The 27827-nt window shown below is 50.2% G+C and overlaps 1 protein-coding gene across 2 annotated transcripts in view; it reads left to right on the top strand.

Moving 5' to 3' along the window:
* Positions 1–27827, top strand: part of SGSM1 (small G protein signaling modulator 1) — an 88652-nt gene that overhangs the window by 43200 nt on the left and 17625 nt on the right. The window contains exons 9-20 of one of the 2 annotated variants that reach the window (XM_046025553.1): positions 151–275; positions 3387–3454; positions 4528–4691; positions 5092–5224; positions 9277–9420; positions 11730–11868; positions 14128–14192; positions 16144–16289; positions 19959–20087; positions 24075–24257; positions 25574–25642; positions 26985–27575. In XM_046025553.1, coding sequence (XP_045881509.1) covers positions 151–275; positions 3387–3454; positions 4528–4691; positions 5092–5224; positions 9277–9420; positions 11730–11868; positions 14128–14192; positions 16144–16289; positions 19959–20087; positions 24075–24257; positions 25574–25642; positions 26985–27575 — 1956 coding nt within the window. The remainder of the gene's footprint in view (positions 1–150; positions 276–3386; positions 3455–4527; positions 4692–5091; positions 5225–9276; positions 9421–11729; positions 11869–14127; positions 14193–16143; positions 16290–19958; positions 20088–24074; positions 24258–25573; positions 25643–26984; positions 27576–27827) is intronic. The other variant, XM_046025554.1, reaches the window with a different exon arrangement.

Here is a 27827-nt window from a genome sequence, read left to right on the forward strand (position 1 = left end):
ACCTGGAAGGAGGTTCAGGATCTTCCAAATGGCCATGGTCTTGGAGGGCATGACCTAGCCTCTTGGTTCTAGTTTTGCATCCTAGGTCAGATGGGCCAGGACCCATGATCACTGTGATGCTTTGACCAAGCCTGTGCCCTCTCTCTGCAGAGGGATGATATGGAGGCTGTGCCAGGGTACCTGTCCCTGCACCAGACAGCTGATGTCATGACCTTGAAATGGACGCCGAACCAGCTAATGAATGGGTCGATGGGGGACCTGGACTATGAGAAGAGGTAAGGTGCCGGGTCCCTCTCCTACCCTTCACACAGGGAAGTTTGTGCTCTGTCCTTCGTGCCCTGCCCCTGCCCGCTGCTCAGTCTGGTTGTTGCAGCCGCTTGGCCCAGCCTGCCTGCAGCGGTGGCCTTATGGGTAGCTCATTGGGAGGATCTAGAAACCAGCGTGAAGAATCTTAGGGCATGGGAGTTAGGCAAACCCTGGTCAAAACCACCACCCAGTGGGAGAAATCTTAATAAAGATCTGGAAAGCCTGCCAATGGCAAATATTCCCCCATCTGCTGCCTCCCTTCGCATCACTCGGTCAAGAAGGAAAGCGGGAGGCCGTGGTTGGTGGGTATCTGGTCTGGGGCTGCGTCTCCCTGTGATACCCTGGGATCTGTAAGGCTCAGCAAAGGCTTTGGGGTCATGCTCTAAAGAAACTCAGAAACCAGGGATTCCCTGCTGCAATCCCCTGTCCCAGTACAATAGGGAAGGGCCCAGAAGGAACACAGACAGAAGAAAGGCACTGTGCAGAGTGTGTCCGGCCTGATTATTTCAGCTCAAGGAGTCCTGGCAGCTACAAATATAAAATAAGGGCTCTTTTCACGGAACATAAGCAGAACACCCTTATTGTGTTCTGTTTTGTGTTGGGCTTCAGTGTGAGGAACCCCAGGCCTTGGTGTGATTGATGCTGTTCTCTAAGCTGGCCACTTCCTGAGCCGAGGTGGCCATCTGTCTTCTGAGACAGTCAATGGGAGGTACAGTCTGTTTTGGGCTGGGCCACATAACTCAGCTCCAGCCAGATTCCAGGGTTCTGATCAAGAAACCCTCCCCGAGGAACAGTGCGGGGCCGAGGAGATGCCCCTGGCCCAGGATCTTATTTCAGCCTATTCATCTTAAACTCCAGGCCTTCCCCAACTTGCCAGCTGAATTTGGATTACATGGAGCCCTGAATCTCCTTCATAGCATTTATAAAATCGTGCTCACGTAATAAATCTGTGCCCACCCATATACCAGCTGTTACGTTCTAGACCTCATTTCCGTGAAGGCAAGGACTCTTTCATGCTCACGTCTTCTCTCCAGCACCTGCCGCCCGTTGGTGCCCAGATAATCTCTGTGAAATGAAGCAGAGAAGTCAGGGAACCTGGATTCATTCATCAGATATTGACAGAGCATCTGTGATGTGCTAGGCCCTGGCTAAACAAGAGAGAGCAGATGAAGAAAAGGAAAGGAAAACCTTTACCTTTTCAGAGCTTATCTTGTATTTACATTATACTGGAGGGAACACGAGTATGCAGGTAAATGCATAAATGTACTTTACAAAACCAGGTGTTTGCTCGGTCCTTATCCCCCTGGGTGACTTGAGGTACGTCTCTCCTTATTTCTGGGCCTCAGTTTTCCCCCTTCTATCAAATGAGGGGGCTGGGTAAGTGATCTCCCCGGAACTCTCAGAAGGTTCCAAAAGGGTTTACAGGGGCTCCCCATACACTGAAGTCTCTTCTGTCAAACGTCATAGTCTGAAGGCCCTGTTTGTTGGTTGGACTTAAGCCCAGGGTAGTGTGGGCAGACAACTTTTAATGGTGTTTCAGAGAAACACTGAACCAAAGGATTGCCAAGCAACCCCCGCCCCCCTCCAGCTCAGATCACTGGGGCCTCCATCTTTCTGCCTTACCTTTTCCTCTGTGAACAGGCACATCATAGACGCATCGATATTTGGTTCCAGCGGAGTCTGCACTTTCAAGGTCATTACTGATGGGGCTGGAGACTTCCCCAGCCTGAGCTCTGAAACCCCCCATTGATCCTTGTTACTCCTGCCTGGAACCTGGAGCTCAGTGAAGGAGAAAAAGCCAGTGGGCAGAAACATGGGGGTTAGTGTGTAGGAAATGGGAGCACCCAGGGGTTCCGGCGTCTCTTTGGGGAACAAGAGACAATGAAAAGACGGGGCGTGGTCCTCATCTGAGGAGCTTCAGGACCTCTTCTCTTGTCCTCTCCATACCCTCTCTTATACAATGAGGGTCAGAGGTCCCCAGCTGGCTTTCCTAGTGTACACGAGGAAATATCACCCAAGAGTGATATTTGGGTGATATTTGGGTAGCTATTTGGGCTCTGGAGTCAGTGTGCACTTGGCTCAGATCTCAGCCCTGCCATGTGTAGAAGCAGCTGGAATTCCCCCCACACCGCTGATGGTACAGCCACTTCACAGACCAGTTTGGGAGTTTCTTAGGACCTACCCTTACTGTGTGACCCAGCAGTTCTACTTTAGGAAGCTGTTAAAACATGTAAAATGAAAACAGAAGCTCAGCTCTTGCTCGTTCCCAGTTAAATGATCTTGGACAGTCAGCTTCTCCTTCCCGAGCCTCAGTTTATTCATCTGATGTTAAATGGGGATGTGGTAATGGAAGCTTGGAATAGGCATACAGGAAAGAGTCCGTGAGAAAATGCAGGTAGAGCCCTTAGCTGGGAGGCTGGCTGCTTGTGTCAAGTTACACAGCTCCAAAAGAACTGTGGCCACAGCTCCTCCTTGCTGGTGTCTGGTGGTAGTTGGAGAGTTGCTGTGTTTACTGGGTGCCCTAGGGCAACGATTAGCTCTGAATATTATTCTCTGAGCATTGTGCAGAAGTGAGCAAAACCCAGTTGCTGTCCAGTGCAGCACCTCTCGGAGAGACAGGAGAAAACAAACCATTGCAACCCTAGGAGATGGGCACAATGCAGGAGTCTGGGGAAGGACGTCCTGGCTAAGACTCACATGCAAGGGGCTTCGTAGAGGCTGCTACTCTGAAAACCCCTGTGTGCTTGGCTGCCCTCTGAGAACGTTCACTCCATGGGCCCTGGCAAGGCTGACTCTGGTGCAGACCAGAGCAGGAAGGTCCCTTAGATAGCTTCTCTTCCAACTTCCTCGTGTTGCAGCTAGGGAAACTGAGGCCCAGAGAGGAGAAGGGACTGATTCAGTATAGTTGGTGGAAGTGGGATTTGAAGTCTGACCAACAGATGTTGGGGACTGGTGGGTCTAGTGACCCACCAGTGAGAAGGGTGCAGAAGCCCATGAGTGTGGTCTTCTGGCCTTCTGGTCCCTTTGCCACGACGAGGTGAGCAGGCACCCTGTGGACCTAACCATCCCTCCACTTCTAGCGTCTACTGGGACTATGCCATGACCATCCGCCTAGAGGAGATTGTGTATCTGCACTGCCACCAGCAAGGTAGGGACCGTGGGGGGAGCACAAGGCCGGGGTGTTCCTCCTGCCTCCCCTGCCTGGCCCCACATCCTTATTACCGGTGTAGCCTCAAACAAGTGAATTCTCCTCACTGAGCCTCAGTTTCCCCATCTGTGAAACGGAATCACAGCAGCACCTACTCTTGGCCTTGTTGTGAACATCCTATGACGAATGATAAGGGCTCAGCATCCAACCCATGGTGTTAGTGGCTAACACTTACTGAGCTCTTGTGATATGCCAAGCAGGGCTCTAAACAGCTTAGCACAAAGTCACACAGCCTGGAAGCTCCAAGTTTGGACTCGAAATCAGGTCTTTGTCATTCCAAACCTGGTGCTCCGAAGATCCGGGATTAATGACTAGAGGTCTCCTTTAAAGTTCAGAGAAGGTACATTCAGAACAAGCAGGCCATCCTGCTGTAGGAAGCTAGCGATCTGTGTCCCACCAAGACAAGAAACATTAAGCTTATTGAGTGAGACAGACCTGGGTTCAGATCCAGGCCCTACTGTTTAGCCCTGGGCAAAGTACATAGCCTCTCTGAGCCTTGGTTCCATCATTTGTAAGATAGACCATAACAGATAGACCTCATAGGTCTATTTTGAGTATTCAGAATACTCAGATGACACTGCCTTTAAAGTGCTGTGCTTACATACAGTAAGTGCTCAATACGTGCTAGCAACTGAAATACTGCCTTGAGAAGGGAAAGATCTGAAAGGCCCCATATAAAAATAGGTCAGGTTGATTCATAGAGGGTGCTGAGGAGCATCAGATGTTTGGGGGCACCATTTCCCTTCAGTGGGTGACTTCACAGAGTCCAGCCATACTGTTCTGGACCATGTCCTGTACCACCCGGTCAGTGACCCTAGCAGGTAGGATTTAAGAGGCTCAGTGGAGGTTAAAAACTGTTCCTGACCTTCTGCCCAGGCCTTTCCCAGAGCCTTGGAGCAGGTCCCTGGGACTGGCTTGGCATGCCTGGGGGGATGTGTGTGCGGGGAGTGCCCCATCCCCATGCCTCATAGTGACTTCCCACTGGGTCTCCTCTGGCTGGGTCGTGGTGGCAGTGGACAGCGGCGGGACAGTGGTGCTGGTCAGCCAGGACGGGATCCAGAGGCCGCCCTTCCGCTTCCCCAAGGGAGGACACCTCCTGCAGTTCCTCTCATGCCTGGAAAACGGGCTGCTCCCTCATGGGCAGCTGGACCCTCCACTCTGGTCTCAGCGGGGAAAGGTGAGTGATCGCAGGGGCCCCAGGGAGGCTGGAGTGGGGGTCAGCTGTGGGGAGTGGTCATCTTTTTGAGAGAGAGAGGGAGAGAGAGGGGAGCATGAGCTCGTGCACAAGCAGAGCGGGAAAGGGGTGGGTGAGCAGGAGAATCCCAAGCAGGTTCATGCCCGGCGTGGAGCCTGAAAATTGGGGCTCAGTCTCACAGCTCTGAGACCATGATCTGAGCCGAAATCAAGAGTCGGATGTTTAACTGACTGAGCCACCCAGGTGCCTGGGGCAGTGGTCATTCCTGCCTGTGGATCCTTACATGGCTTTGTGGGCACATATCCCACTGAAACCCTCAGGTTGTACAGATTGTGGGGACAGGCGTACCCCAAGGACTGTGCAATGGGACACATTCTTTCAGGGCAAAGTATTTCCCAAGCTGCGCAAGCGAAGCCCTCAGGGTTCCGCCGAGTCCGCGTCTTCAGACAAGGAAGATGATGAGGCCACAGATTACGTGTTCAGGATCATCTACCCCAGCATGCAGTCTGAATTTGGTAAGCTGACCCGTCTCTGGGCTCCCTGGATCCACCAGTTCGCTGATCATGCGAAGGATTCCAGGTGTTTGGGATTAGAAGATGAGTCTGGACTAGTCTGGACTCTGGGGTCAGCAGGGGTTGGGGGGACCTGAAGCCAGGGAGTTAGTATCTCGGTTTCTCCCCAAATGAGAACCACAGGCTACTTAGCTTAATAAAGACGCACCTGCCCAGGAGGTGGCCTGGGGTAGTAGCCGTGGGCTCTGGAATCCTGGTTGAACTGGGGCAACTCTCTTCACCCCCTGTGTCTTGGTCTCCCCATCTGCAAAATGGGGATGTTCAAAGCACCTGGGACATAGGGCCCTTTTGGGGATTACATGAGATAAGGCTCTTGGCACCGACCACGTACATTATAGCCGCTGTTACAGGGTTGTTCTTTTACTTCGCCACATTGTCAGGATTCAATGAGATAAAGAGGTGACCAATGTAAAGTCTGTAGAATAAAGTCCCGCACACAGTAGGCCCTCAAGAAATGGCAGTGAAAACAGCAGAGGGGAAGCAAAGCACAGGGAGCTGGCACCTGGGACCTAACGTATGTCCACTGCATTGCATGGCGGCTCGCCTGGTGCCAATGCTTGGTTCACACAGACTGTTACTGTCAAGGTCATCATCACCATGGGGTTATCATGAGGGTCACATGAACTAATAGTTGAGAAGTTCTTCGAAAGAGGCCTGGCATTTATGAAGCATCCTATGGATGTCTGTTCAACAACACAATATTAAGCTGTAGGTTCCTTCTGTCCACCCCATTTTATTTAACCTTTGGTGGCCCTGTTGTTCTGTCCGAAGGATAATGGCTCTGAGCCTCCCCTTGCTTTACTGACTGCAGCTGGGCCATGAGAGGCTCTCTGGAAAGCAGATGTCCTCCTGGCAAGGGTAGGCTAACCATGCCAGGCCTCATGTTTCTGAATCACTGACAGCCCAAGAGTATCCTGAAGTATTCATCACTACATCTCTTCCTACCCAGGAGCAGGGTCTGGAACCCTCCCAGCCTGTTGGGAGGACCACGAGTCTTTCCGCCCCACCAGAGAGCTGATTGATCAGAGAAGCCCAGTGCCTTGGGCCTGCCTTCCCAGGAAACTCTCTGCACAGGGGCTCATCAGACAAACAATGTGTAGGCACCTGCTGGGAGCCAGGCTGGGTGCTGGGTGTCTTTCTTACTTGGGGGCGGTCCATGTTAGTGTGTTGTAGTTCTGCAGGTGTCAGCAGAAGAGACACTGGCTGTGCCTACCCACACCCCTCTGTGCCTGCCACTCCGCAGCCAGCCCCCATCCTAGAGTGCCTTCTGCCCATGGCGGGGTGGGCGGGGGGGTGGGGTGGGTGGGTAGAAGTGTCAGGGAGTCAGAGCCTCACTGGAGCAGCCCTCAGCCAAGGACAGGCAGGAGTTGGTATCTCAATGCCCTGGCTCCCTCACACCCCACTCCCCAGCAAGGAAGCCCTGGCCTGTGTGTTCTGCACGTCTCCCAGAGACCCCTCTCCCCTCCGCTGGGAGATCAAGCACCAGTTGCCCATGGTGGTGACCCACGTGTTAACCCTTGGCAGAACCTTCTTGTGTTGCTTCACCTCTCTCCTACCTATGTTTCTTGGAAACATCTCCCAGATATCCTCCTGGGACTTGAATTCTTGTCTGCCCCTCAGGAAACCCCAGTGGACTCAGTTTAACTAGAACAAAGCTTCTCAACGGTAGCACCACTGACATTTTAGATGGAATAATTCTTGGTGGTTGTTGGGGAGGGGCACTGCGGGCCTTGTAGGATGTCAGGCAGCATCCCTGTCACCGTCCCCCCGACTAACCACCATCTGCTCACACCCCACCACCAAGTGGGGGCAACCAGAAATGTCTCCAGGCGCTGCTGGGTTCCCACTGGGAGCAGAATCGCCCTCTGTTGAGAAAAGCACACATCCCTGCACTCACCTGTGCCCCTTCAGGGTGGCCAAGTGACTTGCCCTCTGCGGGCCTCATTTCCTTATCTGTAGAATGGGGAGGACAGCCCCATTCTGTTCCCATACAGGATCCTATTCTGAGGAGTGTCAGACACCTAGCTTGAAATGCTTGACAGACGCTCTGTCAGTAATACTGGGTACTGTGTGCCAAGCCTGCCTTTGTCCCTCCAATGTTGTAACTAATTTAATCCTCACCACAATCTTCCTAGGCAGGTACCAGTGTCCTCAGCAACCTCTGTTTTTCAGAAGTGCAACCAGAGGCACAGAAAGGTTGAGAAACTGGTCCAGAGAGGCACAGCTAATCCTTGGCACGGTTGGAATTTAAGCCCAGGTGCCCTGGCTCCAGAGCTTGCAGATTGTTTTGACAGATTGTGGTCTCACCCGCTTCCTCCCCAAGTTCAGATTCAGCCCACATGGCCATGGCGCCCCATCCTTGGTTGATTTTCTCCAGGGGCTTGAGCCTCACAGAGCCAACACAAACAATCATGTATGGTTTTCATCTTTGAGAGCAAGAAAGTCTTTCCTAAAGAAGTGCCCAAGTCAGAAATGGGCAGACTCCCTCCTGTGGTCCAGATTCGGCCCACTGCCTGTTTTTGTAAATAAAGTTTTATTGGAACACAGCCCCGCCCACTCCTAGCCATATTGTGTGTGGCTGCTTTCACACCTCAGCAGTGGAGTGGGATTGTTGTGACAGAGACCGTATGGCCCACAAAGCCAAAAATATTTACTATCTATCTGGCCCTTTATAGAAAAAGTTTGTGGATGCCTGCGGTAAGAAATAAGAGAGGAGTTTGGGCCTGTGGGAGGGATGATGTGGCCATAAATGGTTCTAAACCCCCTCTCAATATCTTCGTGCCTCCGTCTCCAACACCTGGTCCTTGGGCACAGAAGAGGCAGAGACAAGTTCTGAAATGTGGAGTCAGGTTCAGAGTCAGAGGAGGGCATTTCCAGACTCCCGTGTTGCTGGGACTGTCTGTACCATCTGGTGTGGTAGGCGTGAGCCACATGCAGCTCCCAGGCACTTGAAATGCAGCGAATTCGAATGGAGATGTGCCCTAAGTGTGAAAGACACTCACATTCTGAAGACTTTGGAGGAAAACCAGAAAAGAATGCAAAATATCTTACCAGTCATTTTATACTAACTCTTAGTTAAAATGGTCACATTAGGGATATACTGGGTTAAACAGAATATATTGCTGAAATTGATTTCATCTGTTTCTTTTCCTCCTTTTAGTGTGACTACTGGAAACTTCTAAATGAAGCATGTGGCTCAGGGTGGATTCTTACTGAACAGAGATGGTCTAGGGCAGGGCTGACATACTGGACCGAATAATGATGTGTTTGGTGGGGGTGGGGTGTCTTGTGTCTGGCTTCTACCCCCTGGATAGATGCCAGTAGCATCTAGCAAATTCTCAGGTTGTGACAATAAAAAATGTCTCCAGATATTGCCAAAAGCCCTTGAGGGGACAAAATTGCCCCCATTGAGAACTGCAGGTCTAGATAGAGCATGGATAATATGGGGGGGATATCAGTCAGAAGAGTATGAATAGGCTCTTGGGGTCTGATGCCCTGGGTCGGAATCCCATCTCCACTCTTTGTTCGCTGGGTGGTCTCAGGCATGATGCTTACATCTGTGCCTCAGTTCTCAAGTCTGGAAAATGGGATAATAAAAATACTTGGTCTCAGTAGGTGATAGCTTTCATTAGTGGGAAGAGAAGCAGGACCTCAGTGAGAAAAGGCTCTTAACTGCTAGGGCTGTGGGTGGTTAAGCACTGTTGTCCTTCTGAGCCTCAGTTTCCACTTCTGCAGAATGGGAGAAGAGATGGATCCCTGACCGGGTCACTAAAGATGAGAGAGCAAGCCTGTGCCCGCACAGCAGGCAGCACATAGTAGGGCATTTTATAAACATCAGCATTCTTTCTTCCTTGAGGCCAGCGCCGTACATGGGAGCTGTGCAGAGCCAGGCAGGGGAGCGGTAAAGCCCCAAGGGGTGGGTTCTTTGGCTGTTTCTGTGTTCTGCCCACCTCAGACATTTCATTTCACTGGTGCTTTTTGTTTTGTGTCTCAAGTTGCTCCCGACCCCCTGAGCAGCACCGCCCCCAATTCCGTGAGCCCCGCCTGGATGGTGATTCCTGCCGGCCGGTCCGTGCTGGTGGTGGCCAGGGGCGGTCAGTGGGCACGAACCAGATGGGACGCCACCTTCCCCAGGCTAGGTCTGAAGCAGCAGCTCCCCAGTAACGTCTGGGCTCCTCCCACGCCTGGGGCTGGGTGCTGCCCACCTCTGCCATGTTGTCATTTGAGTCTTGGTCCCCAGGGCAAGGGAAGCAGTAGCCACACAGATGCCCTCATGCTGTCCAGCCTCCACGTGGCAGAATGCTGCTAAGAATGTTGTGGGATCTGTAGGGAAGGGGTCCACTGGTGATGCCTGCCGGCAGAGTGTGAGGGGCCGGGGCCGAGGCATACGGGCCACACCTTGCTGAAACTGATCAGTGCTTCCCTGAGATTGGTGGAGGCCTGGGGATGCTTTTCTGGAACATTTTACAGGGGCTTGCTGGTCTTTCGTGGTCAGCTCATCAATGAGTCAGCTTGGGGAGGATATTTCTGCACTATCCTGGGTAGGGCTGGGTCCTGTCTGCTCCTGAGCTCAGATAACAAGTGGCCCTGGATCCATAACTGCCCCCCGACCTTGCAGCCCAAGAGAAGAGGCCAAGATTACCCGTTATCCTTGGGAGGCATGGCCTGTGGGGCAGATGGACACCCTTCTCAGTCTCCTAGGTCAGAGCTTGGCAACCTAGGGCCCACGGGCCAGAGCCAACCTCATTCAGTGTGACCTATGAGCTAAGAATGGTTTTTACATTTTTTTAATGATTGAAAAAAAATCAAAAGAATCATAATATTTGTGACCTGTGAAAAATGATACGAAAATCAGATTTCAGTGTCCATAAGTAAAATTTTTTAAAAGATTTTATATATTCGATAGAGACACAGCAAGAGAGGGAACACAAGCAGGGGGAGTGGGAGAGGGAAAAGCAGGCTTCACACTGAGCTGGGAGCCTGATGCAGGGCTTGATCCCAGGACCCTGGGATCCTGACCTGAGCTGAAGGCAGACGCTTAACGACTGAGCCACCCAGGCGCCCCCATAAATAGTTTTTTTTTTAAAGTTTTTATTTATTTATTTGACAGAGATCACAAGAGAGGCAGGCAGAGAAAGAGGGGGAAGCAGGCTCCTCGCTGAGCAGAGAGCCCAATGCGGGGCTCAATCCCAGGACCCCGAGATCATGACCTGAGCTGAAGGCAGAGGCCTAACCCCCTGAGCCACCCAGGTGCCCCCCATAAATAAAGTTTTAATTGGAACCTAGCCATGCTCACGTGTTTTCATCTTGTGGATGGCTGTTTTGCATGATGACAGCAAAGTTGAGTGGTTGTGATTGTGGCCAAAGGGTTCACAAACCCTAAAATGTTTACTCTCTGGCCCTTGACGGAAAATTGCCTACCGAGCCCTGTCCTAGAAAAAATATAGTCTTTGCATCTGTCTGGAATTGCCAGGAGGCCAGGAAGTTAACGATAGAAATTATAATGTGTGAGTCACCATTGTGTTTGCCATGCAGCTGGAGCCCATGCCATGCCATGGAGACATGGTGATTTCCATGGAGCTGGAAGAGAAGGCAGTGAGGGAAACTGAGTGCTGTATCCTGGGAGCCCATAATCAGGAACACCAATATCCATGTTAGGAGATCAGTCATGCCCTCTTGGTTCTCGGACATGGCTGCTGTTATCAAAATTGTCTTTTGATATACAGACTTAAAGGTTCTATCTCCAGGAGGTTTAAGTTCAGTAGGTCAAGGGTGGGATACAGGCATATGGCTCTTTAATAAGCACCCCATGATTCTGGGTGGAGGTCACCCACCCATTTGAGACCCATTGATGGAACAGCTGTATGGCTCAAGATGATGGAGCAGGTGGGTTCATCAGCAGGAACTCCCCTGGGTCCCTTGCCCTTGGGAGCCCTGCCTCATCTGTTGAGTTAGGCTCCCTTCTGTCTCTCTACTAGAGACTCTTACTCCCAGAGAGCCTATCTCTGGGGACTTGGGACCATCAGCCTTCCCCAGAAGCCCCCATCAGGCTCCTCTCCCTCTTGTCAGCCTCCTATGAGGACACTTGAATGACAACATGGTGAGGCTTGGCTTCTTGTCCTGGTACTGGGTCTGTTTTCTTGGGTCTTGTCTCTTTCTCTCTCAATCTGTGTTTCCCCCCACACCCTGCTTCTTCCTCTCTCTTCAGCTATCTTCAGCTCTGCCTGTCTGCTGAGGGGCCTAGGTTTTGGTGATAGCTTTCACTGAATCAGGTGGGCTCATAGGTCTGGGTCAGATAATGATTGGGGTTGCTGTCTCTGACTGTCAAATTCAGGGTCTTTCTCTGTCCCGTGCTGGCCTAGAGGTGAGCTGCTTGCTTGGGATGAGGTTTCTGTGACCCACATCGTCCTAACCGGGTCTCTTGCTCCATGCCTCCTGTCCACCATAGTCCCCCAGGACCTAATGGATGTCTCCGTGAGCAACCTACCACCCCTATGGCAACCCAGCCCCCGGAAATCCTCCTGCTCCTCCTGCTCACAGAGTGGCTTGGCCGACGGTGGCTCATCCAATGGCTGCAACCATGAGAGGTATGAAGGCCTTAATCTGTGGGTGGAGGTTATGGAGAGATTTGCCAAAGATTTGTAGATGCCCATTCTTTGCCTAGCACTGAATTCAGAGGAGGAACATAAGTTGTGGAATCGTTGAGGTCTGGGTTAAACCCTAGCCTTGTGAAGTCCTAGCTGTCTTTGCTTCCTTCCACGTATCAGTCAGGATAACCAAGGTTATGTTGCAGTAACAAACAGTCCTGAAATCTCAGTCGCTCATGTAGGACAAAGGATGATTTATCATGCATACCATGTGTCTCTCGTGGGTCAGCTGGGGGCTCCGCTTGGGGCACATTAAAGGGCCTGGCTGATGGAGCCAAACCATCTAGAATATTCCCAGTCCCAGTGACAGAATGAAAGGTGGCTCTGGGGCACCTGGACAACAATGAGAGGCTCCGCCCTAGATGCAGGACATACTCTCTCTGCTCATACCTCATTGACCTCATCCACAGCAGGCCAGTAAGCACAGTCCTGTCATGCTCCTGAAAGGAAGAAACTAGAAATACTACTCACTGCCAACCACACGGGCCTCAGTTTGCTCTTCCACCGAATGGGGATACAAAAACTTGCTTTGTATAGCTATCATAAGGACAAATCAGATACTGGTCTAACATGGCCAGCATGTGGTACCCAGTGCCTGCCAATGTTCAGTAAGTAATGCTTCTTATTTTGTTGGATAAAGTTTGATCCCCAGATCATCTCTGTCCCGGCCCATAGATCTCATGTGTCTTCAGGGCTGCCCAGTACAATAATGAGACTGGTCTTGTTTCCCAGCTAACCCCGCCTGGCCTGCCTGGGGGGAATGGAATCCCTTTTTCCATGCCGGGCTTCTGGCCCAGGGGGTGGTCCAGTCTTCAGCCATAGGAGCTCAAGGGGTGGGAGCTGGCATCACATTTTTGCAGTCATCTAAGGCCTGGCTTTCAGCACATGGTCCGAAAGCAGAATCTGCATTTAACTTGATCCTAAGCTCATGTGCGCTTTGTCAGTTGGAGATGCGCTCCTGTAAGCAGAGTCTCTCCCGTTTGTGTGCTTCAGAACCACCGGGGGTGGGGGGGCCACTGCTTCTGAGACAACTTCCGTAGGGGTCCTGATCCAGTAGGTGTGTGCGGGGCCCAGGAATCCACATGATGGAGAAATGCCAAGTGATTCTTGGGCTGTGGTCCGGGGGCATTGAAAAACGCCATTCTAACCTCATGTCCCCGTTTGTGGCATCTGCTTACATACCTGGAGTGATGGGGAGCTCACCCTCTTTCACATAGCCAACTCTGCTGTGGGACGGCTGTGCGTGTGATGTTGTTCTTAGGTAAACTGACCAACCCTGAGCCCCACCAACCTGAGGACACGATGAGGGTGATTTTCATGTTTAATGGTTCCACGTGTGTAACTGGAGCACTTTAGCCACGCCTCCTTCCTGTCTTTCTCAGTTTTCCTGGGTGTCCCCAGGATGTCCTGAGAAAAAATATGCGGATATTCCTCCATTCTGTTCTCTGCGAGGATGCGCAACACCCCCATCAGCAGTCCTTGATTTCCCCTCTAGTGCTGGGGCCTTACTCTTCTCTTCTCTTTCAGCCAGCTGCACCCCACCCCACCCCCAAATTCCCATGCAAAGAGAAGCTCTGAGGCATCACCTACTCTGTAGTCAACCAGACTCTGAGTCCTGGTCTGGCTCAGTTTGGTTTAGCTGGGTCAATTCAGAGGTCAGAGCTCTTTGGGCAAGTGACAGAAACCCACTTCAGACTGGTTCACATACAAAAGAAAATCTCGACAGAACTGAGGAGTCTAGAAGTGAAGTGACTTCAGGCATGGTTGGCTCCAGATGCTCCTATGATGCTCTCGTTCTCAGGCAGGCCCTCCCTATGCAGGGGCAGAAATGGATCCCAGCAGCCACTGCCCTACATCCCTCTGACTTAGGGACTCTCTATAGTTCTGACAAAATGAGTTTGGGACTCATTGTCCTTGGCTCAGATTGGATCACATGACCACCTCTTACCCAATGCCTGTGACTCCAGCCTGAGTCCTGTACTAGGTCGAATCAACTCCATCCAAACCCCAGAGAGTTGGAGAGAGAGAGAGCCCAAAGCTAACAGGAGAAGTAGCGGTATGGGCAGAAACCACAGTCCTCCCAGAGTCCCCTTGCCCGGCTGGTTTTAATCTGCCCCTTACAGGTAATGAACTGTGCTCTTCCAGGAAACATGGGCTCTGTGTGATCTTTTCTACGTGTCCTCTGTTCCTCCACCACAGGGCCCCACTGAAGCTCCTCTGTGACAACATGAAGTACCAGATCCTTTCCAGAGCCTTCTACGGATGTGCGTATCGGCCTCATTTGCCATTGTGGTCTATGGGCACATTTCTCAAATACCTGTTGTATGGCATCAGCATCAAGGGAAGGAGCCTGGCTCTGGCACCTGAACCCCAGCTCCCCAGTTCCTAGATGTGTCTAGATTAGTGAAGCTATGCAGACTTCTCAGAGCCTGAACTTCCTCGAGTGAAGACTGGGCATAAATTTTATCTCTGGGCTCTAAGAGAGGGCAGGCCAACCATGGGGCTCCTCGGGGGTGGGGTTTGGTTAGTCACCATTGCCTCCCAGTGCCTGCCTTAGAGGGTTTGTTCTCAGAATGAAATGAGAAGCATGAATAAAGCCCCTAGCAGCTGGCATTACCTGTCATAGGTGCTCAGAGTCAGTTCCCCTCATCTGTGGGCAGAAGCAGAAGAGTAAAGAAAAGTTAAAAATCAAAACTTAAACACAGGTATTCTGGTTATTTCCATTTAACACATGAGGAAACGAAGGCACAAGGAGGCAAAGTCACTTGCCTAAGGTTGCACAGCTAAGACAGGTCAGAGCTGGGACTCAAACCCAGGCCTGCCTGACCACAAAGCTGGTTTGTTTTTGTTTTGTTCTGTTTGAACTCTGCTGTGTTCATTCTTAGTACATTTTACTTTCCCAGCCTCCCAGCCTAAATGGGGGAGAGAAAACCCGTGTGTTGTCAGGGATTCTAGAAAAGTGTTACTATATCCTCCGTGGGCCTGGAGAAGAGCAGTGCCAGCCATGTGCCCAAGCCCCTGGAGGGGCAGCGAGAGTGTGAGCTCCCCGAATCAAGGTTTTTGCCTGTTCTGTTTTCTTCCATGCCCGGTGCTTAATGCAGGTCCTGGCATGGAGCAGGTCCTGGACAAGTGTTTAGGGGACCCAAATAGAAGGGCTTCATGGAGGAAGGGCTGGGGGTCCAGATGCATCTCGAGCAGTGTTATGCATTCAATGGCTCGTCCCTGATGGGGGTTGAGAGCCCAGGTTCTGGCGCTATGCAGCTTGGGTTCCAGTCCCAACTCCACACTTCCCAGCATTATGATCCAGCCAAGAGACAGAAAAAGTCTGTGCCTCGGTTTCCCCGTGTATAAGATGGAGAATGTAGGAGTACCTGTTCCATATGTCATGAGAATTTAGTGAGTTAAGGATGTGAACTCTGGGCAGTTCCCTGGCATGTAGCATGTGCTTGTATAGGTGTTAGCCATTTCCTCCTCTTCCCCCTTTCTCTCCTCTCCCTCCTTCCCCTCCTTCTCCTCTTCTCCCTCCTCTTCCTCATTGCTGGTAGGGGCCAGTCCTCGGGCTCCAGATGGCCCAGGGTCCTCTCTGGGAGTTAATAAGGGAGACCCTTATTAGGGAGGGGGCACAGAGCAAACACAGGCTGGCATTTGCTGAGTGCCTCCTGTGTACCAGGCACTGTGCCTTCCAGGTGCCCAGGGCAGAGCAGGTGAAGGGCAGCAGGTTGGTGGCCTATAAGAGTGCAGAACCATCTTTGAAAGCAAACCAGGTGCATCTCTCAGGGCCTTCTTTATCTGGCTGCACTTTGAAAAAGAGTCGTCTACCTCTGCCATTCTCCTTCTCTCCTGGGATGGATTGGAAGCACCCAGAGGCACTGTGAGCCTGAGGGATCACTTCCTGCCTCCTTCCTGCTGCCCCTTCCCTGCCTCCTGCCTGTGGCTTAAATGCCTTGGCTTCCGGGTAAAGAGGTAATGTCACCCTGGCCCAGGCTGAGGAAGATGATCAGATGTCCCCAGGCTCATACAACTGTTAAGCAGTCAAGCCAGCAAGGGGTTTTGCCCCTCAGAGCTCCTTGCTTGTCTGGAAGAGAAGGATGATGGGACTTTCTAGGTCACAAGGGTTCACAAGATTTGTGGGGGAGGCAGTGCTTTGAGATCCATGAGATAAGGCAAGGTGGGTCGGATGGTGGATGACGGCACTCTCCCTCCCTCCCTTGCTAGGGCTTGCCTACTGCAGACACCTGTCCACTGTGAGGACCCACCTGTCAGCGCTGGTCAATCACATGATTGTGTCTCCGGATTCACCCTGCGATGCTGGGTGCGGGCTGACGGCCAGGATCTGGGAGCAGTACCTTCAGGACAGCACGGTAAGGCTTGGCCTGGCTTGGCCTGGCTTGGCCAGCGGTGGGGCAGAGCCTGTGGGGGGACCATCTGGTCACCTGAGCAGGAGACCCACCTGACTGAAGGCTGTTAGGATACCTTTGGGTTCTGTGTACCCAGACTGAAGGTCCCTCCCTTCTTGAGAGTTCCAAGACCCACAGCCCACTTCTGCCCAGATGGGTGAGGATAGTAGGCATGGTTGTCTAGGAGTAAGAATGAGTTCTTCCTCAAGCATTTATTAAACACCAGCTGTATGCTCAGTGCTGCAGGAGGGGCTGTGAGTCCTCAGCAGGAAGGGACCTACAGTGCAGTGGAACTACTTAGAATGACAATGGTAGCTGTGCTCGCTTAGGCAGCACATATAGAATGACAATGGTAGCTAAGTAAGAGAAGGCAGGTGGGCCCAGGAAAGCCCACCGCCTTGCTGAACTCTTCCTTCTCTGCCTCAGGGCCTGACAATCCTCCCATTAGATACTCCACCTGGAGACAGATTTCCCCCCACCCCCCATTTTATTTATTTTTTTTCAGCGTAACAGTATTCATTGTTTTTGCACAACACCGAGTCCTCCATGCAAAATGTGCCCTCCCTATTACCCACCACCTGTTCCCCCAAGCTCCCACCCCTGTCCCTTCAAAACCCTCAGGTTGTTTTTCAGAGTCCATAGTCTCTTATGGTTCGCCTCCCCTCCTCAATGTCCATAGCCCCCTCCCCCTCGCCCAATCCCACATCCCCCCAGCAACCCCCAGTTTGTTTTGTGAGATTAAGAGTCATTTATGGTTTGTGGAGACAGATTTCTAAGACTTATTAGAAAGCAAATGTCCCCACAAGGAAGGTGTTTACATTTGAAAAAAGTGTCAGGGTCAAAGTGTTTGGGAAATAAGATGAGTCAACTTTTCTGTATCCTGCTGCACTTCCTAGAACCTTGGCTAGGCCAATATGCTTATCTTGTCCCTCTCAAGAAACTGGGGGTGGCTGGGGGGTGGGAGAGCATATGGAACAGTTCCTCGAATGTTTGGGACCCCAGGGACCTTTGCTGGAAAAGTGCCTCCCATGGCCGGTGTGGAAGGCAGAATCCATTTTGACAGATGCTAAGCTAACCGCCCTCAGGAGCGGGCATTCAGAAGAGATGGCTGATACCTCCCCCAGGATGAACACAATGGCTCACTCCACTGGGTGCTTCCCACCTGGGGCGCTGGGCAGGGCCAGGCCAGTGAGCACCTGGGCCAGCCTGGCTTCCCCACACTGGGGAAGAGTGCTATTCTGTGCATTAACTTGGGAACACTGGGGGACTCTGGGAAAAACAAACTGGTTCCCAAACCTGGATAAGCAGTAGGGTTGTTTGACTCAAACAATGAAGAATGCAGGTGTAGAGGACAAAAATCGTTTATGTACCTTCTTTCTGCCGCAGTGCCCTGGTTCTAATCCCCCAAGTTAATGAATAGTGTCAATTATGTCGAGACCCTGCCGTATTTTTCCTGTGCTTATACATTCATAGATAAATCTATGTAGATATATCTGTAATTCTTATTCCTGCAAAATGAAGTGACATTATATCTGTATTTTAAGCAGCAATTTCATTTTACATCAAGGATGTCTTTCCGATCTCTAGGTGAAATACTGAATGCTAACATCTTAGAAATACTGAATGCTAACCCTCATAGATGAGTAGCCCATAATTAATTCAAATCTTCCCCTAATGAGAGACATCTGGGCTTTCTCTTTTTACAGGTTATCCCAAACAATGCTTCCGTCGACATCTTTATAAGCACATATCATTCTGACCAATGCTTTTATTTCAAGGGTAGATTCCTAGAAATTAAATTGATTGATGTGCATTTAAAATTTAAATAGATATACCAACTTACTTTCTCAAAAAAGTCATAGTGTTCATACTCCCCGGTGGCCAGGGAGAGTGCACATTTCCTGAGGAATTCAAAAGATTTATAGACTTCTGGGCTCCACTCCAGTGCTACTGATTTAGCATCTCTGGGACTGGAGCCCAAGAATTTATATTTTTTGAAAGTTCCCCAAACGTTTCCAGTGATCTCCCCAGTTTGGGAGGTACTAGTCTAAGGACAAGTTGGTTGAAAAAAATAAGTCAGTCAAAAATGAATATTTTCTTGTCTAACACTTTCACAACCCTTTCACAAATTGGCCATATTTTTACCCTTCTTGGTTGCATTGTTGTATTAGGGTGGACTGAGCTGCAGTAACAAGTGGTCCACACTTTGTCCATTGCTTGACATCATGGGGTGTATTTCTTGCTCACAGAGGAGTCCTACATGGGCATTCCTGGCCAGTGGGTCTCTGTCTTCCCTCCAGAGGCTCTGGGGTCTTTCAGTCTCATGGTGCCACCATCCTCCAGGGCCTCGTGGTTATCTGCCTCCAGGCAGCAGAGGGGAAATGCAGAATCTGAAGGGAGTACACCTGCTTCTTCAAAGCTCTGGCCTGGAAATGGCTTATATGACATCCTGTCACATCCCATTGGCCAGCATAGTCACGTGGCTGCCCCTACCTGCAGGGAGGCTGGGAAGTGGAGTCCAGCTGTGGGTTCCAGGACTCACGCAGGTGGATTTTTGATGAAGAGTCTACAGCCTCAGCCACAAATAGTTCTCTGATTTTTAACTAGCTTTAACAAGGCTTTCTGCAGAATACAAATTAAAATTTCCAACAAAGCAAAAGGATGGCTGGTTTTGCCTTATGGTTGGGTACGTCGAAGATGAGCATTAAGATGGGAAATCAGTGGGACACCTGGCTGGCTCAGTAGAGCAGGTGACTCTTGATCTCAGGGTTGTGAGTTCGAGCCCCACGTTCAGCATTGAGCTTACTTTAAAAAATGTAAAATATGCTTATAATTTGGGGATGTGAAGACGTAGGATGAAACAACCCTACTACCCTTCAGAGTAGCTTTCTAGTAGTCATTGGTATTTTCCATACACACACACACACACACACACACAGGAACAAATAGGACCTGCTGGTCCCCCAGCCTGACTAATTATAGCTGCAAAGCCTTTGCCTGAAAATGAGTTCTTAAAAAGAGGGCAGATCTATTGGACAACACAGCAGACAGTTGTTAAAGTCATCCTAGTGTGCACAGAAGTTATTAGTGCATGAAGAACCAGCTGGAAATGTTCATTTTCCTTTTTTTTTACATTTTTTTTAACATTTTTACAATTTACTTTTAAACAATTTTCTTTGTGCTGAGTCAAGATTAAAAACTTTGAGATAATGTTGCCATATCAACACAATGCACAAAATTGACTAAAAATTAAGTAGAAATGCTAATTGATTCTATACTGGCCTTTTGGGGTTTTTTGCAAAAAATGGTTCATGCTAGATACGTTCTTCATCTTGGTGGGTTTTTTTTTTTTTTTCCAGTTGACAATATACTTTGAACATCTTTTTGTGTCAGTTCTCATGGATGCACCTCCATCCCTACCTGTCCCCAGGTAGGGATACATTGTTTCCCCATCAGTGGGCAGTTGGGGCTTTTCTCCTATGATGCCAGGGTGGATATCCTGGTACACATGGCTTTGCTTATTCACACCATGATTTCTAAAGGCCAGGTCTGAGAAGTGGGACTGCCAGCTCACAGAGCCCTCCTTCTGGTTTTCTGTTGACCAAACCCTTTCCTTCTTCCCACTGACCACAGAGTTACGAGGAACAGGAGCTGCTACGCCTTATCTACTATGGAGGCATCCAGCCGGAGATCCGCAAGGCCGTGTGGCCCTTCCTCCTGGGCCACTACCAGTTTGGGATGACAGAAACAGAACGGAAGGAGGTTGGTGATCCCTGATGGGCAGTGGGGTCTTTGGCAACTAAAGGAGCCAGGGGCCATGGGACTGGGGGTGCTCTAATTTCATACTGGACCAAGATGGGGCAGGGGAGCATGGGGGAGTCAGGAAGCTCCAGGGCATGGCTGTTCCCTAGAAAAGCGATGCAAGCTACAGATACCATTGTTTACAATTTTATTTTGGGAGATAATTATAGATTCAAATAGTTACAAGAAATAATGCAGAAGGATCTCGTGTATCCTTTATCCAATTTCTCCCAATGGTGGCATCTTACAAAACTAATACAATATCACAATCAGGGCATTGACATGTGTGTATGTGTTATTACCACCACAGTCAGCATACTGAACATTTCTGGTGCCAACAGTGTCCTCATGTTACCCCTCTTTTAGCCACACCTCCCAGCCTAACACCTGGCAACCACCGCCCAGTTCTTTCTTCCTGCAATTTTGTCATTTCGACAATGTTGTATAAATGGGATCACGTAGTATATAAGTTTTGGGGATTGACGTTTTCACTCAGCATGATCCTCTGGCAGTCTGTCCTTTCTATGGCCAAGAGTTCTATGGTATTCACGGCCTGGGTGCATCACAGTGTGACTACCCACCTGTTGGTGGATTGGTGAATTGTTTCCCAGTTTGGGCTATTGCCGAGAAAGCTGCAGTGAACGTTTATATTTTCGTGGGAGCGTTAGTCATCATCAAATCCTCAAGTGTACAGTTGCTGGGACACACGGTACACATGCTTCATTTCAGAAGAAACTGTCAAGCTTTTGTAGCTGCTGAACCATTTTCTAGTCCCACCAGCAATATCCAAGTGAGCCACACCTGCATCCCGCCTGGAGTTTTGGTCTTGTTGCTATTTTTTTATGTTAGTCGCCTAGACAGGTGTAAATGATGTTTCATTGTGGTTTTAATTTGCATTTCTCAAATGGCCAGTGATGCTGAACATGTTTGCACACACTTCCTTGCCACCTGTGTATCTTTGGTGAAGTGTCTGCCCTCATCGTTTGTCCATTCTCTAGCTGAATTGTTTGGGTTTCTACTGTTGCATTTGAAAGTTCTTTATATGCTCTAGATATTCCTTCTTTTGTTGGATAAATGGTTTGCAGATATTTTCTCCCAGCCCGTGTCTTGTCTTTTCACCCTCTTCACGGGATCTTGTGCAGAACAAATTTCTAAATTTTTGATGAGGTTCAGCTTATCAATTTTTCCTCATATACACTGTGCTTTTGGCGTCGAGTCTAAGATCGTTTTGCTTAGTTTGCCCTAAATCCTGAAGATTTTCTCCTATGTTTCTTTTCTCAAAGTTTTGAGTTGCACATGTTACATTTAGGCCTGAGATCTATTTTGAGCTCATTTTTGTATATAGTGGGTGGTTTTGGTCAAGGTTCATTTTTTGGCCTGTGATGTCCAGAGGCTCCAGCACCATTCGACAGAAAGGCCATCCTTCCTTCATTGAATTGCTTTTGCGCCCCTGTCAGCCATCAGTTGGGCACATTAGTGTGGCTTCCCCATTCTGTTCCATTGATCTAATACCACCCCGCAGTGAGCCATCTTCAGCTGATACCACCTGGGGCACCTGTGTTCATCTTAATTGTTCAGTGAATGTGTTAGTAGTAGATCCGTTTTGAAAAGTAGAAAGAAACAGATGCCCATAAATATTTTTTAAAATGATAAGTTCACGAAGAATTGCAAAAACTGTAACAAAGAGGACCTGCCATACCCCTCACATGGCTTTCTATGTAATGGAAACATTACATAGAACAGTAGCCCGTTACCAAAGCCAGGGCATTAACATTGGTACAATAGGACTCGCTTGACTGCAGACCTCACTAGGATTTCACCAGCTTCTGCATTAGTTTGTGTGTTCACGTGTGTGCACGTGCGTGTGTGCATGTGTCTATGTGTGTGTATGTGTGTGCATGTGCTTGTGTGCACACATGTGCACGTGTGTGTGTGTGTGTAGGTCTACATCGTTTCATCAAGGTAAAATTAATTTTAATACTAAATTTTTATTTAACCCAACATACCCAGTACATTACCGTTTCAGCATGTAATCAATATAAAAATTATCGAGAGATTCTCCCTTTTTATTCAGACTAAGTTCTTAAAACCTGGTGGTATTTGACATTCCATACCCATGTACCTCCTCTGCTATTGTGTATTTGTCAGTAAATTGACTCACTGTGTGTATAGCTTGTTGAAAAAGATATTTGATATCCCTGCCATCAATGGAAAACTGACATGACTTGCCATAATAGAAGGAAACCAAAAAAATAAATAGGATATGACGAAAGGGCATAATTCAGTCCCACGTAGATGCCGTAGCTTGCCTGAGGCCTGCTCTCTCATTGTCAGAAATGGGGATTATGAAGTGTTAAAGGAAGTGTTCAAGACACTGTGGCACCAGACTGACCTTCCCCATAATCTAAAGACTTAAAGGGGAGCTGGAAATAGAAACCACACTGTGATTCCATATGATGAGACCCCGTGCCAGGGAATTGTCTAAAATTGTCTCGGGAACAGCAGGAGGACCCCACCATGCTTCACCCCCTGCCTGCTGGGCTCCTGGCAAACAGGAGCAGCATTCTGGGGTGCCAGGCCCTGTGCTTGGGACCGGGGACCCAGCGGTGCATTAGACAAGGTCCTTGCCAGTTTAGTGAATGTGCAGAGTCAGATGGAGGCAAACCCAGGGGTTCTAAGAGTCCATGGGAGGTACCAGTGCCACGCAGAAGGCTCCCCGCTCGCTTTCCAGGCAAGGGGGGTGAGGAAGGGCCTCTAGGAAGAGGGGCCAGCATGAGCAGACCCGGAGGGCAGACTCGTGCATGGTGCAGGTGTGGGAGTGTATCTCTGTGGGTTTGTGTGGGAGGGGCTGGAAGGTTGTGGTGGGCGTGGTGGCTGGAACATAAAGGACAGGAAGGTGGGGGTGACAGTGAGAGGTGAGGCTGGGAGGGAAACAAAGAAGAGGCTGCTGAGGGTAAGTGCATGGGGGGGGACCAGGCTGGGACAAGCAGGCCCTGGGAAGGAGGTTCCTGGGGTCGCCCTGGTGCAGGGTCACGGAAACCTAGTTTAGGAAGGCAGTGGGAAGGGGGAGATGTGCTAGGATGAATTTTCTGGAGGTCAGTGGGCAGGAGGACAGGCCTTTGGGTGAGGTAGAGCCCGAGCCTCTCTCTGGAAGCCCTGAATAGATAAAGGATTCCCTACCCCTCCCAGCCCTCTCTTCGTGCCCCTCCACACCTTTACTTAGATCAGCCTGTCTGCCCCCACTTGTGCCCGAGGCCTGGCAGATTCAGGACCTCATTTCCCTGGGCCGTGCATCAGGAACAATACAAGCTGCCCTCCCGCCACATGGTGAATGCTTGAAATCTGTAGCCCTTCTGTAAGGCCATTGCAGGACTAAAGGGAGAGGCCGATTTTGTTCATCTTTGTATCCTCTGCTCCTGGCCCCGAACTGGGCACATGGGAGGCCCTCATAAATGTGTGGAGGGAGTGGATGGATGGATGGAGAGGGGCACCCTGCTCATCTTGTTTCTTCTATGCCTAGTGTGGTACCTAGCCCATTGTAGGTGCTTCCCGAAATATGGGCAAACAAGTGAATGAGGAGGGAGAAAAGCTAATAAGAAAGGAAAGAAACCGTCCTCTCACTTCAGTATCCCTTGGCTTAGTACGCTGCCTGGCTGAGTAGAGGTTCCACAGGTATTTGAATGTGTGAATGAATGGATGAATGAATGAATGAATGGAGAAAAGAAAGGAAGAAGGGAATATTGAAAGAAAGAAGTGGCCTCGCGCACGTTTGTGTATCCCCAGGGCCTACCCAGTGTCCTGCACATAGTAGGTGTTCAGTTAACATCTGTGGCTATCCATGAATGATGACTGCCTGTCTCTGGGGCTCAGGGTCCCAGGTCAGGGCTAGCATCCTCTTCTGGCTTGGGGTGGCTCTCCCCAGGGGTGACCTTGCCTCTGCCCTGGCAGGTGGATGAGCAGATTCACGCGTGCTATGCACAGACCATGGCTGAATGGCTGGGCTGTGAGGCGATCGTGAGGCAGAGGGAGCGGGAGTCCCACGCGGCTGCCTTGGCTAAGTGCTCATCGGGGGCCAGCCTGGACAGCCACCTGCACCAGATGATGCACCGGGACTCCACCATCAGCAACGAGGTGATGGGCGGCACCCATCTGGGAGCAGGGGGTTGGGGGGGGAACAGTAAAGGCCGGGATCTGCTCCATTTAGCTGTTGTAGCAATGGTGACAGTTGGGTGTCTGGAACCATCACCCCTAGCGTTTGGGTGGGAGGTGACCATGGAGTTGGACAGACCCATGTTTGAATCCAGCCTCACCGTTTCCTGGCTTGGGGTGCGGGGGAGACCTCAAGCAAGCACCTTCACTTCTGGGCCTCAGTTTCCACATCTATAGAATGGGAACAACCATTTACATAGGGGAGGTTTGTGTACAGCTCACCTGAGATAGTGCCTGCAAAGCTCCTAGCACTTTCATGTAATCAGCATATGCTAGACTTTCATGTATTCAGAAAATGTTCGCTGAGAACCTACCACACGCCAGAGACAGGTGGGAACGTCCTGAAATGTCAGGAGCGCTCCAACGGCCAAGTCAGAATTCCCTGCTCTCATAGAACCTCCAGTTCAGCGGCCCAAAGAAGGCGCTGAGAAGATAGTTAATTCTCTTCCCCAGCGATGCACACTCATCAGTTGCCAGCAATCATGCTCCCTAGCATAGCAAGCAACCACCCAAAGCCAGTGACTTCTAGCAGTAGACACTGAATGTGTACTCATGGGTCTGGCCCGGGCGAACACTTCTGAGCTGGGCTGGCTGGGCTCACTCTTGCACCTGCTGTCAGCGCCTCGTCAGCCGAAAGGTTTGTTGATCTTTGCTGGGCTCTCTCCCATGTCTGGGGTGACCAGGCTGTGCTCCACGTGTCCCATCCTCCAGCAGTCTGAGCTGGGCACGTTCTCTTCGTGAACACAGATTGTAAAGAGACAAAGTGGAAATGCACAAGGGCTGGTGAAACCTCTGTACTGTCGAGATTGCTAACATCCCACTGGCCAAAGTAGATCACAGGGCCAAGCCCCGCATCCAGGTAGGCAGGAACTAGAAGTTAGAGGGCAAAAGCTTATCGACAGAGAGGGGAATTACAAAAAATCAGGCCATTCGTGCCAACCAGTCACTTGGAGTTGAACTTAAATATTAGCCGGAAGTGTCAAGTACAAGGCAGTTAAAGGTAAGGTTTTCTGGTTGCAGGAGTGGGAGGTAGGGTCCTGTGCCTTCTATGTGGCCCCAAAGGCTCCAGGGAGCAGAGGGAGACCTCCCCCACTTCTCAGTGTACAAATATGAGGCTAGGCCCTGAGGGGACTTGCCCAAGTCAGGAATAGAAATGAGACCACAGTTGGGGAATCCCTGCATGAGCTGAGAGCAGGGCCCCAGAGCCGGGATACAGCCTCACCCCCCTTTTCTATCAGTCTTCCCAGAGCTGCAGTTCCGGCCGCCAGCATGTCCGCCTGCAGAGTGACTCCAGCAGCAGCACACAGGTGACCTTCCGGAGGCCCGGCCCCTTCCCCATCCTCCCCTTCCCGCCACCCACCCACTCCCTCCAACCTGGAATAAAGGGATTGGGTGTCCGTCACCTACAGGTCACTTAAGATTTTCAGCTTTTTATACTAGCATTAAAAATGGAGTTTTTAGTTAACCCAAGTAATATATGAATCTCTTCTTCCTGTAAAAAATTAAAATATTGCAGAGAAAGCTAAATTTGGCTTTGATCATTCCTAATCCCCACTCGCCCTCCCTAGAAATAGCATCATTTTGCTGTGTGTCCTGTCAGCCCCCACTGTTTGTACTTACACACAAATACGTATATAGTACATAAAGGATATATTGCAGTGTTTGGTAATTTTTGAAAATTTCTACGTAAATGCCATCATATGTGTTGGTCCACAGCTTTCCATTTTATTCAGTGAAATGTTAACTCATCTCACCGGATAGTAAATAAAAAAGCAAAGCCCCCCAAATATGCTTACTATGTCATCTTTTGCATAAAAAGAGGAAATATTAATATTAATATACCTATTTTCAAGAACAGTGGATGAATAAGCCAGAAATGAATCAGAATGATTACCTACAGGAATCAGGGGAGGGCACAGGAAAAGAAACTACATTTCCCTGAATATCCCTTGTTTCCTAGTTCTAACTTTGGAGTCAGGTACATTTTTTTTTTTTTTTTTACATAATTTAAAACAATTGAATCAAGAAGAAATTTTTAAAAACCCAAAACGTGATTTTAACAGCAAATCAGGTTGGTGACCTAAACACAGTGAAGAAATGGTTCATGTTCCTTTGGAATGCGGTCTTATATCCTTGATAGGATATGACCTCAGGACGCAAACAACCACAAATAAATCCTCGAGATGGATCCTGGAGGCTTTTCCATAGTGGTTCACACATTTCTAACTACTTCTGGAAACTGACCCATAATAGCCAATCACGTGAATATACTATGCTGTTTTTAGCTTGTTCCTTATGTTTTTAACTATTTTTTTACCTAAAAAACTATATACCTATAATTTTGTGTGATGGAAAGTACACTCCTTGCCACTTGAATGCCCTGGTGCTCCCTCCTCAGGCAATTTCAATGCTGCCTTATTTCTGGATTATTCCACGCATTTCCATGCAATAGGCCACTTTTTAATTTTTCACAACGGGAGCCCATATTATGCCTGGTTCCCTCCCCTACCCTTTTTTCTGGCTATATAGTATTCCACGTGCATGTTCCGTATTTGAACAAGTCCCCCGCTGACAGAGATCTAGGTCGTTGCGGAAGCAGTGCCCCAGTAAACATCCTCTTCTCTCCATTCTTGTGCTCTTCGTCTTCAGGTGTTTGAGTCTGTAGATGAAGTGGAACAGGTGGAGGCAGAAGGCAGGTTGGAGGAGAAACAGCCCAAGATCCCCAATGGGAGCCTGGCAAATGGCACCTGTTCCCCGGACTCTGGCCATCCCTCTTCCCACAACTTCTCCTCGGGCCTCTCGGAGCACTCAGAGCCCAGCCTGAGCACAGAAGACAGCGTCATGGACGCCCAGCGGAACGCCCCCCTGGCGCGTCGACCCGGGGACAGCAGCGTGGATGACGGGCAGAGCAGCGAGGCCACCACCTCCCGAGATGAGGCCCCCCGCGAGGAGTTGGCCGTGCAGGACAGCCTGGAGAGCGACCTCCTCGCCAACGAGAGCATGGACGAGTTCATGTCCCTCACTGGCAGCATGGACGTGGCCCTGCCCGAGAAGGAGGGGGCCGCGATGGAGCGCTGGGGGGGCGGCGAGGTGGAGAAGCACAGCCAGGTGGACAGCGAAGACAACCTCTCAGAAGAGCCCGAGATGGAAAGCCTCTTTCCCGCCCTGGCTTCTCTGGCCGTGGCCACGTCTGCCAACAACGAGACGTCGCCTGTGTCCTCCAGCGGGGTCACTTACTCTGTAAGTCTCCAGGATTCTCCCGCACTTGGGTTTCTTACCTAACAGCTATGGGAGGGTGGGCATGTCCCACGAGCCCCAGTTTCCCAGCACCATCTCTGGTCTGTTACAATTTTCCCCAGCACAGAGGCTGCACTGGAGAAGCCCCTTTGGGAGGGAAGACAAGAGCACAGGCTGTCTGTTCCAGCTGTCCCAGGGTCAGTCCCAACTGAGGCATGTCACTTTATCTCCCTGAGCCTCAGTTTCCCCATCAGT

The sequence above is a fragment of the Meles meles genome, chromosome 12 (assembly GCF_922984935.1).
Source record: "Meles meles chromosome 12, mMelMel3.1 paternal haplotype, whole genome shotgun sequence".
In the NCBI taxonomy this organism is placed as follows: domain Eukaryota; kingdom Metazoa; phylum Chordata; class Mammalia; order Carnivora; family Mustelidae; genus Meles; species Meles meles.